Source organism: Pongo abelii, chromosome 3, assembly GCF_028885655.2.
Source record: "Pongo abelii isolate AG06213 chromosome 3, NHGRI_mPonAbe1-v2.0_pri, whole genome shotgun sequence".
Taxonomy (NCBI): Eukaryota; Metazoa; Chordata; class Mammalia; order Primates; family Hominidae; genus Pongo; species Pongo abelii.
Window position 1 is genome coordinate 175135936 of NC_071988.2, and position 15174 is coordinate 175151109.

General features: G+C 41.9%; 1 protein-coding gene and 1 pseudogene across 15 annotated transcripts in view; one reads left to right on the forward strand and one right to left on the reverse strand.

Moving 5' to 3' along the window:
- The window catches only part of TRIM2 (tripartite motif containing 2), a 181877-nt gene that overhangs the window by 112562 nt on the left and 54141 nt on the right, over window positions 1–15174 (forward strand). For 9 of the 15 annotated variants that reach the window (XM_054554588.2, XM_054554592.1, XM_054554586.2 and 6 more), the window contains exons 2-3: window positions 5949–6130; window positions 11464–11701. In XM_054554588.2, coding sequence (XP_054410563.1) covers window positions 5997–6130; window positions 11464–11701 — 372 coding nt within the window. In that variant the 5' untranslated portion in view covers window positions 5949–5996. Of the gene's footprint in view, window positions 1–5945; window positions 6131–11463; window positions 11702–15174 lie in introns of all 15 variants that reach the window. The other 6 variants (XM_054554585.2, XM_054554589.2, XM_009240382.3 and 3 more) reach the window with 1 other exon arrangement.
- Window positions 1218–1312, reverse strand: LOC112133240 (U6 spliceosomal RNA; annotated as a pseudogene).

The following is a 15174-nucleotide window of genomic DNA, read 5'->3' on the forward strand; positions in this document are numbered from 1 at the left end:
CTTCAGAACTTAGTTTTGCAACTCTCCAGCATATAGAAGAGCAATTCTATATTCTGATCTCTTTCATTATAGTGCACCGACTTCCACTGGTTATGTGGGTAAGAAGGGTCTCTGACAATTTAGAAAACAAGATGGGGAAAGGAGACCAGCAAAGCATCTATATAAAACATTTGTTGCTTTTTTAATCAAGGAGACCAGAAACTGTGGTAGTGCCCCAACGCTTTGATTGAAGGCTGTTGTAAATTGAGTGTATTCCTCATGACATATTCGGACTGATTCAGACTTCCCACGGTGCTTATTAGCTCATTCTGTGCCTCAGTTCTTCTGAGCACATGGTCCCATTAGGAGTAGTCAAATGTTCTTCCTAGTGTGGGTATCCAGGGAAGGACCATTATCCTGGCAAATATGGGGATCTTTGGGGACTGGAAACCTTTTGTGTTGATTCTTGAAGTTCTAAAAATCCAGATGCCTTCAACAGGTCACTTGTGAGAGATCTGTGATACTATCATGATTTTAAATTAGTGTTAATGAGTAAACAATTAATTTACCATGCAAATTAACAATACTACAATATAGAGACTTGCTCTCACCCACTACAATAATGATCATAAAGTTAGAATGAAGTGTTTTCATTTTTGGCTTTAGAGCATAAAATATTGGCTCAAGAAATTTCATTTCATCAACATATATCATTTGATTAAAGCAAATTTTTTTCTTGCCAAAAATCCAAAATTCTAAGGTTAAAAAAAAAAGGAATAAAGTCCAATATGATGCTTTCTCTCTGCTTTTTTCAATACCCAGGATGGCTCTGATTATTTCAAAGGGTACTATGAAAAATTTCAAAAGCTATTCCAAATAAAATAATTTTTAACTGATTTCGATGGAAAAGGTTTTTTTTTTTTTTTTTTTTTTTAAGACCAAGTCTCGCTCTGTCACCCAGGCTAGAGTGCAGTGGTGGGTCTTGGCTCACTGCAAGCTCCGCCTCCTGGGTTCACGCCAATCTCCTGCCTCAGCCTCCTGAGTAGCTGGGGCTACTCAGGAGTAGCTGCCGCCATGCCTGGCTAATTTTTTGTATTTTTAGTAGAGACAGGGTTTCACCGTGTTAGCCAGGATGGTCTCGATCTCCTGACCTCGTGATCCACCCACCTCGGCCTCCCAAAGTCCTAGGATTACAAGCGTGAGCCACCGTGCCTGGCCAGTTTAACATCTTTTTTAAAGAAAATATGGAACACTTCACAAATTTGCATGCCATTCTTGCTCAGGGGCAATATTTTCTGTATCATTCAAATTTTAGTGCTGCAAAAGTGAGCACTCATCATTTTTACAAGTTACACACACACACACACACACACACTCTAGTGAAGTGTTAAACTTACATCATCGATTTATCAGATAAGGCAGAAAACTTGAAATCTGACCTTTCTGGTTCACTGATTTTACTGAATGACCTTGGGCCAGTCATTTAAACCCTCAGCGTTGGTTTTGATTAAGACAGACAAGTGCATTCCTCCCCTAGTCTGATGTCATAGGGATGTGGTTAAGAGAACAGACAGGCTCTCACATTTTGAGCCCCTGAGAGTTGAGCTACTTTAGAGAGACACTCTATGGAAAGTCTAGCAGATAATGGTGGCTGATTGGATGTCATACCTATACCGTTTAACTATGCAGTGAGTTCTGTCTGAATGTGACACTCTTGTATAGCAGGTGCTTCACAAGGTTCTATATGTTATTTTATTATTTTATTTTGAGCCAGAGTCTCACTCTGTCACCCAGGCTGGAGTGCAGGGGCACGCTAACGGCTCATTGAGCCTTGAACTCCCAAGCTCAAGCAATCCTCCCACCTCAGCCGCCTGAGCAGCTGGGACTATGTATGTGTGCCACCATGCCTGGCTAATTTTGGGGCTTTTTTTTTTTTTTTGAGACGGAGTCTCGCTCTGTCACCAGGCTGGAGTGCGGTGGCGCGATCTCGGCTCACTGCAACCTCTGTCTCCCAGGTTCAAGCAATTCTCCTGCCTCAGCCTCCTGAGTAGCTGGGACTACAGGTGCGCACCACCACACCCAGCTAATTTTTATAATTTTGGTAGAGATGGGGTTTTACCATGTTGGCCAGGATGGTCTGGATCTCTTGACCTCGTGATCTGCCCACCTCGACCTCCCAAAGTGCTGGGATTACAGGTGTGAGCCACTGTGCCCGACCTTTTGTGGGTTTTTTTGTATTTTTTTGTAGAGATGGGGATTCACCATGTTGCCCAGGCTGATCTTGAACTCCTGGGCTCAGGTGATCTGTTCACTCGAACTCCCAAAGTGCTGGGATTACAGGCGTGAGAGATGGCACCCAGCCTGTTTTTAAAATCATATCTTTAATAAACTTATCTAAAGGGTACAGAATTGGAAAACAGGTGTGTCATGTTTGTAACTATACTCACATATAAATAGCAGAATTTTCTGGGTTTTTTTTTTTTTTTTTTTTTTTGGCTAGTCAAGTGAAACAGTGGGAGTGGAGAAGGAGCAACAAAATCTGTAACTGGTTGTGATCAGTTACCTTTAAACACCACTGCACTTGGACCAGCCAGCAGCCAAAGTTTCCTAATAAAAGTTGATACGCTTTTTAAAAATTTGGTGACTTTGTAGGAAGGAGAACTATTTATATTTGGAAAAGAATGTTTTCTTTAGAAAGTATAGAAGTGTTGCTTCTGTAAATATGGAGTATTTCCAAGCTTTAAAAACAGGCACCAGGCCACGTTAAAGTGTCATATGTAAACCGAGCTTCTGTAGTGCAGCCTTTTTAAAACACAAGGTCAAGGGCAGTGTTGTGGTTTAAGTAGTGAAAAGGCCATGGGTTTTAGAGACATATACTCCTTGGGTTTGCATTCTGGTAAACTGGTAAACTTCTTGACTGAGCCTCTGTTTTGTTTCTTCTAATCTGTGGAATAAGAATAATAGTATGACCCCTCATGCCTGTAATCCCAGCACTTTGGGAGGCTGAGGCAGGTGGATCATGAGGTCAGGAGATCGAGACCATCCTGGCTAACACGGTGAAACCCCGTCTCTACTAAAAAAATACAAAAAATTAGCCAGGCGTGGTGGCGGGCGCCTGTAGTCCCAGCTACTCGGGAGGCTGAGGCAGGAGAATGGCGTGAATCCGGGAGGCGGAGCTTGCAGTGAGCCGAGATCACGCCACTGCACTCCAGCCTGGGTGACAAAGTGAGACTCCATCTCAAAAAATAATAGTAATAATAAAGAATAAAGAATAATAGTATGACCTCCTGCCTAGGGTCATATTAAATATTAAACCTCTTATTTCCTTCCTTCCTTCCTTGCTTCCTTCCTTCCTTCTCTCTCTCTCTTTCTTTCTTTTTCTTTTCTTTCCTTTTTTCTTTTCTTTCCTTTTTTCTTTCTTTTCTTTCTTCCCTTTCTTTCTTTCGTAACCACCCAACGGGTTCACCTTGCCTGCTGCCTAGATAGAGCCAATTTATCAAGACAGGGGATTGCAATGGAGAAAGAGTAATTCACTCAGAGCCAGCTGTGCAGGAAACCAGAGTTTTATTATTACTCAAACCAGTCTCTCTGAGCATTCGAGATCGGAGTTTTTAAAGATACTTTAGCAGGTAGGGGCTGGGGAAATGGGGAGTGCTGATTGGTCAGGTTGGAGATGGAATCATAGAGGAGTCAAAGTGGGGTTTTCTTGCTGTCTTCTGTTCCTGGGTGGGATCACAGAGCTTGTTGAGCCAGATTACCGGTCTGGGTGGTGTCAGCTGATCCACTGAGTGCAGGCTCTGCAAAACATCTCAAGCACTGATCTTTGGTTTTACAATAGTGTTGTTATCCCGAAGAGCAATTTAGGGAGGTTCAGACTCTTGCAGCCAGAGGCTGCATGGCCCCTAAACCTGAATTTCTAATCTTGTAGCTAATTTATTAGTCCTACAGAGGCAGACTGGTCCTCAGGCAAGAAGCGGTCTTTTTGGAAAAGGGCTATTATCAATTTTGTTTCAGAGTCAAACTATAAGCTTAATTCCTTCCCAAGGTTAGTTTAACCTGTGCCCGGGAATGAACAAGGACAGCTTAAAGGTTAGAAACAAGATGGAGTCGGTTAGGTCTGATCTCTTTCACTGCCATAATTTTCTCAGTTATAGTTTTTGCAAAGGCAGTTTCACTTTCTCTCTGTCTTTTATTTTCTTTTTGGTAAAGAGTATTTCCATAGGGAATTAGAGGGCTCTGGACACCTTACCAAATATTTAGAAAATGAAGAGGTAAATTTTAGCTCAGCCTTGGTTTATGCCTTTGGTGTAGAAGCCAGGAATTCTTTAAGGTGGTAAAATGAGCTGTGTTTTGTGTTGTAACTTTTTCCTCTCTTGTGCTCTCAAACTCTCTGCTGTCTTCTCTTTCTCTGTTGCCCTCTTCTGATTCTCCTTTCCTGGCATGATCCCTAACATTTTGAAACCTTCTCTGAATTTATTCACTTCACCAGGTCTTTCAAATGCCCAGACATGAATAACAACAGATATTTCTTTTAAATTATAGGAAATACGTCTAGCCTTTGTCCCTGCCCCATAGCAAATATATTTTAGTTTCAAATCTATAAACCTTTAGTCGTGAAGAAAACACTTTGAACCATATACAAAGTTTTTAATTAAAATTCTAATTATCACCCCCATGAATATTAATAGCATGTAGGGGAGGAAAAACTTTTCTTCTGCCCTCCTAGAGTATGTGCCTAGGGTCTATAAATTAAAGTGACAAAAGACAGATTAAAAGGAGAAAAAGGCATACACTTTTTTTAATACTGTTTTTAATTTTACATTATCAAGGGCTTCACAACCTCCTCTTTGGGTTTTATATACCATTTTGACAAAGGACAATATATTGCGGAGAACTGCCTAGACAGAAAGATGGGTTTGGACTCCTGGGGCAGTAAATTGTAGGAAATGTATGATAGATAAGGTTTGTTTAGTAAGATCATTTTGCAAGATCATCTCCATGCAGTCTTCAGTGTTTAAGAGACTTCTTTTCCTGGCTCGGAAGAGAGAGGCACCTTTACAAATGGAAATTTCCTTTACAAAAGAGAAATTTATGCCCTGCTTTTAGGCAGATGGGGAAGGGCAGAGAGGTCCTCTTCTGTCTGTTCTTTCTATATAGCTTTCAGCTCAAAATAATCCTTGTATCAAAGTGACATATTTTGATGTGACATAGTCCAACCTCTTCAACTACAATAGTTGGAAAAACATATTCAATTTCAATAAGAATATAAAAGGTAAATATATGTTTAAATATAGTCATGGCTAAAGGCATAAGCAGAACAGCTATATAAAGTATTTATCCCCTTAGTTACCACTGCTTTGAAACCCAGCGAGCATACCTCTTTGTACAACATACCCTCTTTTAATTTGTTTTGTTTGCATGACGAACATGTGAGGATTTTATTCATTTACAAAACAAACAACAGGGAGCTCACTGTACTTGTACAGCAATAAGGGTTGGCTTATTGGTCATTTTGAGGTCACTGACAATGACTTCTACCTTTATTTATTTATTTATTTATTTTTATTTTTATTTTTTTGAGATGGAGTCTCACTGCACTCACCCAGGCTGGTGTGCAGTGGTGCGATCTCAGCTCACTGCAACCTCTGCCTCCTGGGTTCAGGTGATTCTCCTGCCTCAGCCTCCTGAGTAGCTGAGACAACAGGCACATGCCACTATACCTGGCTAGTTTTTTGTATTTTTAGTAGAGACGGGGTTTCACTGTGTTAGCCAGGATGGTCTAGATCTCTTGACCTCGTGATCCGCCCACCTCGGCCTCCCAAAGTGCTGGGATTACAGGCATGAGCCACCGTGCCTGGCCGACTTCTACCTTTATTTATAACACAATGCTTATGGTGAAAGAGCCAGTGATTGACTTGTACCCACAGATCATTATATGTTTTTCTGTTTGATTTTCTGTCTGACAGCAGCAGCGTGCAGGGTCAAAGACAGCCGGCCCCCCATGTCAGTGGTCTAGGATGGCCAGTGAAGGCACCAACATCCCAAGTCCTGTGGTGCGCCAGATTGACAAGCAGTTTCTGATTTGCAGTATATGCCTGGAACGGTACAAGAATCCCAAGGTTCTCCCCTGTCTGCACACTTTCTGCGAGAGGTAAGCCTTCTTTGTGCTTGGAGAAGGGAGTTTCACAGGCTGACCTCCTACAACCTACTGCAGGATTCTTTCCCAGAATTCTACAGTTACCTTTGAGAGAAAACTAATCTCTTGTGCTTCTGCCAGACATGGAAAACAGAATCATGAGTTGCAAATAATTTACTTTATTTCAAATCATTATAAGCGGGAGAAAGCAATCCAGTAACTACTGATTCATTTACACAAGAGATGGAGCATTAAGTAAGAAGGTTAAGTTGAAAAATCTTTTAAAACTTCCCTTTGTTCTTTGTGAAACAATTTTTGTCCACAGCAGATCCCTACAGAGGGTCTTTGAGAGTCAATTAAAAAAATCTATCATTTCCTCCCCTATAACAAATCAGGTAAAACATCTGCATACATGAGTGGTTATTTCAAAGGGTATAGCTTCTTTTCCAAAGATTCTTCAGACACATACTAATGTCACATTTGAATGCTATGATGTTTTAGATAAAGAAAAAATATATATATATATTAAATAAATTACCTGACTGTAATTTGCTATATGTGAAAACAGACTTCCTTATTTATCTTCTTGATAGAGCATTTGTTTTTGGAGAGGGGCGTTAATCGGTTATCAAAATATACTTTTACCCCATTGTTTAACTTACCATGTAAGCAATTAAGCATAAGTTTGTTAGTAATTAGTTTATCTTACTTATAAATATTTCCCTAGTAAAGTTATGTATCTTTCTTAAAAATAAATATGGTAATTGTGTTTTATAGCATTTTGTTAAGTACATTTTTATCATTATTTAATATACATACTTAAAATGCTTTACTTCCTATGATAGAACTGGAAATCAGTATTTCAAATGGCTTCAAATCTATGCTGATTACACAAATATCTGATTTAACATGTCCTTATTATCTGATTGACCATTTTTTGCGTTGATTTACTTCGCAAGGTTCAATTGCAAAAGAATAACCATATCCTTCACGGTGGTGATGGATGGAAGGAGAAGGTAGATTTGTTATTAGTAGTTGTGGCTTTTTTGTTTTTTTTGGGTTGTTGTGGGGTTTTGTGTGTGTGCGTGTGCTTGTGTATATGGGTTTTGGTTTGTTTTAGTGGTGGTATATAGGGCACTTTTTATTTTATTCATTTTATACTTTGGCTTAAGTGCTTGGTAATTCATATTACAAAATAATTAGAGTGTGATTCCTCCATCCCCTTAATGGGTGCACCTACAACATGAATACCAGCTAATCGTCCATGTGTCCCTGGGCACGCATGGTAAGATTGTTACCTGATGTGCAGCAGTCAGCATAGCTTGGCAGACACTCTCTATAGAAGTGCATTCAGAGCCTCTCAGTCTGAACTTGGCAGAATTGCCCCATATCTCAGTATTCAGTGTCCAGCCTATCTATTGTTTGGGTCCTACTTCCCCACTCTGACAGGTGAGAAGCAACACTCTGGCTGCCCTAGGTCTGCCCCTGATATCTTCTTTGGGGGTCTAGCCCAACCCACTTCCACTCCCCACTCAATAGCTGGTGGTGGAGATTTGTGAGATCCTGCTACAGCAAGTCCTTACACAATGCTCTGTGTTAAAATTGTTCCAGCCTCATGCATGTTGAGATGATTTCCTCTTCTTTTTTTATTTTATTTTATTTTGAGACGGAGTCTCACTGTGTCACCCAGGCTGGAGTGCAGTGGCGCGATCTCAGCTCACTGCAAGCTCTGCCTCCCCGGTTCACACCATTCTCCTGCCTCAGCCTCCTGAGTAGCTGGGACTACAGGCACCCACCACCATGCCTGGCTAATTTTTTGTGTTTTTAGTAGAGACAAGGTTTCACTGTGTTAGCCAGGATGGTCTTGATCTCCTGACCTTGTGATCCACCCGCCTCGGCCTCCCAAAGTGCTGGGATTACAGGCGTGAGCCACTGCACCTGGCCAGATTTCCTCTTCTTTTATTTTTTATTTTATTTATTATTTATTAATTTATTTATTTTGAGGCAGGATCTCACTCTGTCACCCAGTCTAGAGTGCAGTGGCACAATCACAGTTCACTGCAGCCTCAATTTCCCAGGCTCCAGAGATCTTCCCACCTCAACTTCTTGAGTAGTTGGGACCACAGGTGCACACCACCATGCCTGACTATAGAGACAGGGTTTCTCCATGTTGCCCAGGCTGGTCTCAAACTCCTGAGCTCAAGCAATCCAACTGCCTCGGCCTCCCAAAGTGTTGGGCTTACAGGCGTGAGCCACTGCATCCAGCCGAGAAGATTTCTGTTTGAAGGTGTTGAAGGTGCTGGCAACTTTCCTTAAAATGGGATTTTTTTATTTTTTTGAGACAGAGTCTTGTTCTGTTGCCAGGCTGGAGTGCAATGGCGCAATCTCGGCTCACTGCAACTTCCGCCTCCTGGGTTAAGTGATTCTCCTGCCTCAGCCTCCTGAGTAGCTGGGACTACAGGCATGCACCACTATGCCCAGCTAATTTTTGTATTTTTAGTAGAGACGGGGTTTCACCATGTTGGCCAGGATGGTCTCAATCTCTTGACCTCGTGATCTGCCCACGTCGGCCTCCCAAAGTGCAGGGATTACAGGCATAAGCCACTGTGCCCCGTGGGGAAATTTTTGTTTATGCAGAGACAAAACTTTACAGCTTGTCTCACTGTCAGGAGAGTGAGCTCTAGGACCCCCATGTTCAGCCTCTGCTGGACATTCATACTGGCTACTCAGTGAGCACCTTACAGTCACTCTTTTTTTTTTTTGAGACAGAATCTCGCTCTGTCGCCCAGGCTGGATTGCTGTGGCGCGATCTCGGCTCACTGCAAGCTCCACCTTCCGGGTTCACACCATTCTCCCGCCTCAGCCTCCCGAAGAGCTGGGACTACAGGCGCCCGCCACCACACCCGGCTAGTTTTTTTTTTTTTTTTTGTATTTTTAGTAGAGATGGGGTTTCACCGTGTTAGCCAGGATGGTCTCGATCTCCTGCCCTCATGATCCACCTGCCTTGGCCTCTCAGAGTGCTGGGATTACAGGCGTGAGCCACTGCGCCCGGCCCTTACAGTCACTTTTATCCCACATCTTCCAAAACAGCATCGAAGGGCTTGAAGGAGAGCAAAGCCAGACACAGGTGCTGGCCCCTTGGAACTCACAGCCTAGTGGAGGAGCCAGTCACTAACCCCCTAATTGCTCAGACTAATGTGAAATTAAACCAGTGACAATGCTGTACACCAGAAGTACACAGGAAACAATATAATAGAGGAATTTGCCGTAATCAGGGAAGGCTTCCTTGTAGAAGTGATGATTATGCAGAAACCCCAATGATGAGTAAAAATTAACTAAACAAAGGGGAGTGAATAGAATTTCAAGTATGTGCAAAGGTGCTATAGTGGGAGGTTGCTATAGTGAGTGAGAGGTGCTACAGTGAGAGGGTTATTCAACACTGGGGAAGAACTTAAATAAGCCCACTGTGGCTGGTATGCAGCAAATGAGGGGAAGAGACAGAAAGTATGTAGGTGCTAGGCCATATGAGATGTGTAATCCATATTGCCATATATGGATTTTTGTCTTTGTTGTAAGAGCAGTGGAAGTGGAAACCATGGCAGGGCTTTCATCTCAGATGGTGTGGGAGGGAGATTTAAATGGCTAGCTTTGAGTTTTGAGAAGGTCACTCTGGTTGCAATGTGGAGAATTGTAAGAGGGTACAAGGATGGTAATATAGCAGGGGATGAAGAGAACCGGAGAGGTTAGAAAGATATGTAGGCATTTGGACATGCTTTGGTAATGGGTTGGATATGGGAAATGAAAGACAGTAAGGGAGTTACTATTTTAAGAATGATTCCTAGTTTCTGGTTTGTTTAAATAATGGATGGAGTTGCTATTCATCAAGAATGGGAGAGGATACAGTCTGGGAGCAGATCATGGGTTTGGTTTTGTTCATGTTGAGTTTTAGGACCTGCAAGACATCTAAGAAAAGACGTCGAGAAGTCAGTTAATGAGGCTCAAAGGAGATGTCGGTGGGAAGAAATATAATTTTGGGAGCCTTATGCTTGTAGCCACACATGTGATGTGAATATAATACTCCAGAAAGAGAAGAGGTCTCATGATGAATGGAACCTTGATTAACTCAAAACTGTATTGACTCAGAAAAGATAGAGCAGACAGGAGAACCATGTGGGTGTGGTGTCATAAAGTCAAGGGAAGAGAAATTTTTCAATAAAAAGGAAGGTGAGCAGGGCAATAGTCAAGCTTAATGATACTTCCCAGAAGTCTAGTAAGATAAAATTGAAAAACATCTGCTGGATTCAGACGTCATTAATGACCTTAGCAAAAAGCTGTTTCATGTCTGGTATTGGTTCAGGGCTAGCTACCTCTGTGACATAGACAAGATCAATGAATGTCTCTGATGTCAGGTCTATTCATCTGCAAAATAAGAGGAATGGGGCTAGGTTGGTGTGTTTTGAATTGTTTGGCTAGGTACTGGAAAAAATTGTATAGTCTAATTATTGAGAGTTTAGATTATGGTGCCAAACTGCCTGTGTTTGAATTTGTACTCTGTACTCTGCCCCTGACCAGCTAAGTATCTTGGACAAGTACCCTGGCCTGTCTCTGTCTGTTGCATCATGTGTCTCAAGGAATCATAACAGTACCTATCTCATAGGCTCATTGGAAGTACTTTGAATTCAATGAGCAGCATATGTGTGAGTCATTATTAGTGACACACTTCTTTAAATGAGTTAAGTTGATACCTGTTGAGTAGAGACAAGGAGAAGAGATGGTGTGGCTCTGACTCTGGGTGTCCCATTCTTGCTTCAAGCAAACATTTCCACTTTGATGTATTTTTCATATCTCATTATGATTTTGTACGTAAGAAGAATTTTATTGCTAACAAAAATATTTGATGTGTTTCTTTCAATTTCAAAGTCCACACATTTGTGAGCCCACTGCTAGATATTGTGGGCCAGTGCTTCTCAAGCATTAACATGTATGCAAATCACATGGGGAGCTGACTCAGCAGGTGTTGGATAGGGTCTAAGATTCTGCATTTCTACCAAATGCACCCCCCAGGGAGGCTGACGCTGCTCATCCATGGACCACACTTTGCGTGCCAAGGCGCTAGAAAACACTACGAAAGTCAATGACATTTTTTATTTCCTTGAGCATAATCATTTGCCTGATTAGTGTGAGTACAGCTTACCTGTTGGTTTCTGAAATATTATTTTCCTAGTAAAGGAGACTGGGATGGGAGTTTCTGCCAAATACCTTGTATAGTCACTGAGAACATGTATGGTACCTGCAAGAAGTGGAGGTTCTGCACTGTGCTAAGCTCTCCACCTCTGCTTCTGCAACAGGTGCCTGCAGAACTACATTCCTGCCCACAGTTTAACCCTCTCCTGCCCAGTGTGCCGCCAGACCTCCATCCTGCCCGAGAAAGGGGTGGCCGCGCTCCAAAACAATTTCTTCATCACAAACCTGATGGACGTGCTGCAGCGAACTCCAGGCAGCAACGTTGAGGAGTCTTCCATCCTGGAGACAGTCACTGCTGTGGCTGCGGGAAAGCCTCTCTCTTGCCCAAACCACGATGGGAATGTAAGTGGCTTGGATGGCAGATACTGCCCGGGAGCATGACTACTGTGGCCTTGGGGAGGCTTTGGGCACATCAGAGATTACACATTGAAACAGAACTCCATCTGGAAAAATGAGTAATTAAAAAAGATTTTTACCAGCCCTCAGACTACTTTACCTGCTCACTTTCTTTGACCAGAACTATTGAAATAACAAAATCAATCTCCACTGTGTCTCCTTCATGCATATTGTTGGTAACCCCAGGAGAGCAAACCAGTAGCTATTTGCAAGCTGACCTACATAAACATCTGTAATAAATTATGGATACAGATTTAACAATGGATAAGTTCTGTAAGTTGAGAATGATTATTAAAATGTTAATTAGAGTTCTTTATTTTTCTTGGGAGGGAAATTTTCTCATGCTACATTAGACCTTATTCCCTATTAATAGATAGAATTTGAAGCTATGTGAATCCCCGATAGTAGATTATAGATTATGAATTCCAAACATATTTCTTGCTACTAGTGAGTACAATAACTGTTAGAAGCTCAGGAGGACCTGTGGGTACCATCAAGTAACTGATTCACAATAGCTATGTAACCTGAAGAGGCAGCATTGTGTAGCATCTAAGGACATTGACTTGGGAGTCAGGCTGCCTGATTCAAATCCTGCTCTTAAACTTATTCCCTGTGCCAGCTTTGGCAAGTTTATTAAACTATCTGCGTCTCATTTCCTTATCAGTTAAAAAAAGTAATAATAGTATTTACCATATAGAATATTGGAAGAATTAAATGTTCAAGTCATGTAAATCATGTAGGATCTTGATTAATGCCAGCTTTAACATTTTTTAATTAATTACTTTATATTCATCTCGTTTGTATATTGGTCACTTCAGAAGTATTTGAAACTGCTTAAAACAAAAGGCCCAGGTATAACAAAACCACTAAGACAAGCAAGCAATCATTAGAGCAAAGCAATTCTTATTAGCCACACTACTGTTTGTTTACCTCATTTCCCAGCATTCTCTCTGCACACTGTACTGGAGCCTCACCAGCCTCCTAGAACCTGCCAAATGGTTTCCCTCCTCGGTTCCTGGCTGTTCTGTTCCTTCTGCCTGGGTTGCTCTTTGTTCCCTCTTTATGTGGCGAGCTTATTCTCTTCCTTGAAGTCTCACTGCAAATTTCTCCTGCACACAGCAGTCTTCTCCACCTGTACCATCTAACACAGGTTGCCTCTTACAGCCGGTTACCCTCCATCACGTCCCCGCTTTCTTTCCTCCCTGATGCTCACTGTGGTCTGCTTGCCATCAGCTGTGTATTTGTGTACTTATTAGTCCTGGCTTTCCCTCTAGAATGTGAGCTCTGGGAGGGCAAGGACCTGTCATTAGACCCCTAGCACTGAGGGCAGTATCTTATACATAGAAGTCAATACCTATTTGTTGAACAAATTTGCCAGACGCTGTATTTGGCTCCTTAAACCCCCCTCTGCAAAGTAGTTGTTGGTTACTTTCACTTTATAGATGAAGAAACTGAGGCTGGAACAGTTTAAGTCACAAAGCTTGCTGGGCACATCGTAAAAGCCAGCCCTGGAGGAAATAGCATCCTGAGCTTTCTGGTAGCCAAAACAAGAGAAGGATACCATGGCTTACACATTTGTAATAATTTAATTGAAAGCACACCAGGCTATTAATAGCTATCAGTTTTCCATGCATTTTATGCCAAGGGAAATTGATCATGTAAATTTTGTAAAAAGAACTTTTAAATGGTGCCTTTGAAAGCAGTTTGAGTATCTTCCTCATGACCACTTCTCACACTGGCACTTAGTGAATGCTGAGGCTGTCTTTGCCTGGAGTTTGCACTCTAAATACTAGTTCTGGGAAGGTATTTCTATCAGGTGTAAGAGTGCCCCTTAAAATGAGGCTCTCTGGAGACGTGACTTTATTCTAGAGGAATCAAGTCTTAGAAACATTAGGTTGTTTTGTTTTTTATGGGTTTTTTAGTTTTTGTTTTTGTTTCTGAGACAGAGCCTCAATCTGTCATCTAGGCTGGAGTGCAGTGGCACGATCATGGCTCACTGAAGCCTCGACCTCCTGGCTTAAGTGATCTTTCCACCTCAGTCTCGTCCTCTGCCGCAGTATCTGGGACTACAGGTGCATGCTACCACGCCCAGCTAATTTTTGTATTTTCTGTAGAGACAGGGTCTCACTATGTTGCCAAGACTGGTCTCAAACACCAGGGCTCAAGTGATTCACCTGCCTTGGCCTCCCCAAGTGCTGAAATTACAGGTATGCGCCACTGTGCCCGGCCAAACTAATATTTCTGACTGTCATTATTTCTCATTCTACATGACAGCCCCTTCATATCCCAAATTTGAACCAGTGTCTATAGTAGGTCTCCTCATGTTTCTAAGGGCCAGACATGGTGACTCATGCCTGTAATCCCAGCACTTTGGGAGGCTGAGGCAAGCCAGTCGCTTGAGCCCAGGAGTTTGAGACCTGACTAGGCAACATGGCAAAACTCCACCTCTACCAAAAATACAAAAATCAGCTGGGCATGATGGGGGTGCACCTGTAGTCCCAGCTACTCAGAGGCTGAGGTAGGAGGATCCTGTGGGCCCAGACGCTGAGGCTGCAGTGAGCCATGATTGCGCCTCTGCGCTCCAACCTGGGCGACAGAGCAAGACTCTGTCTCACAAAAAAAAAATTAAGAAAAAAATAAATAAACGTTACCTCCATAAGTAAAGTGAGAATGTCATGCAATTCAGGCAACAGCTTATAGCTCAAGGAAGCAGCTAGAACATGGAGACAGCAGAGGTGAGGGTGGGATACAGGTGGGCCTGAAAAGATAGACGGGGAGAGATTGGGACGAGCTGTGAATATCATTAAGAACATGTTTGATGTTAATTTCTTAAATTGCAAAAGCATCAAAGCCTTCCAAACAGGAGATAGGTATTTTATTGACATTTTGGAGGAATGGGGTGGCAGACACTAAAGGCTGGGAAACCAATTATGAGTCTACTGAATTGTCCAAATGAGAGATAAGGGGTGGAACTAGAATAGCATCAATGGGCCTGGGGAAGACAGCGTGAATTTCAGAGAAAAGAGTACTCTTTGACTCAAGATTCTGCCTCCCACAAATAAAGAGGCATGTGCTAAAGTCTGTTAAGCTAAGCTATTAGATCATGAGAACTTCAGCAACTAAAATCAATCTTATGCTAGGTCACAAAGAAAATACCACTATATTTTCCCATTGTGTAAACCAAGTTCCTGCCCTACAGTGCACTAAAATTACATTAGTAACACATGTTTATGGGGAAAAAACAAATCTCCTTTAAAAGTTAATAATTATTTAATCAAAGAAATAATAGAAATAATAGAAAATTGGACTATTTACAAAATATTGGAAGTAGAAACTTTTTCTATCCAATGTGTAGGGTCAAATCTCTACCCAGGAAACTTTATAGGTTTAAGTATTTTCCTTTATTTAAAAAGAATTCC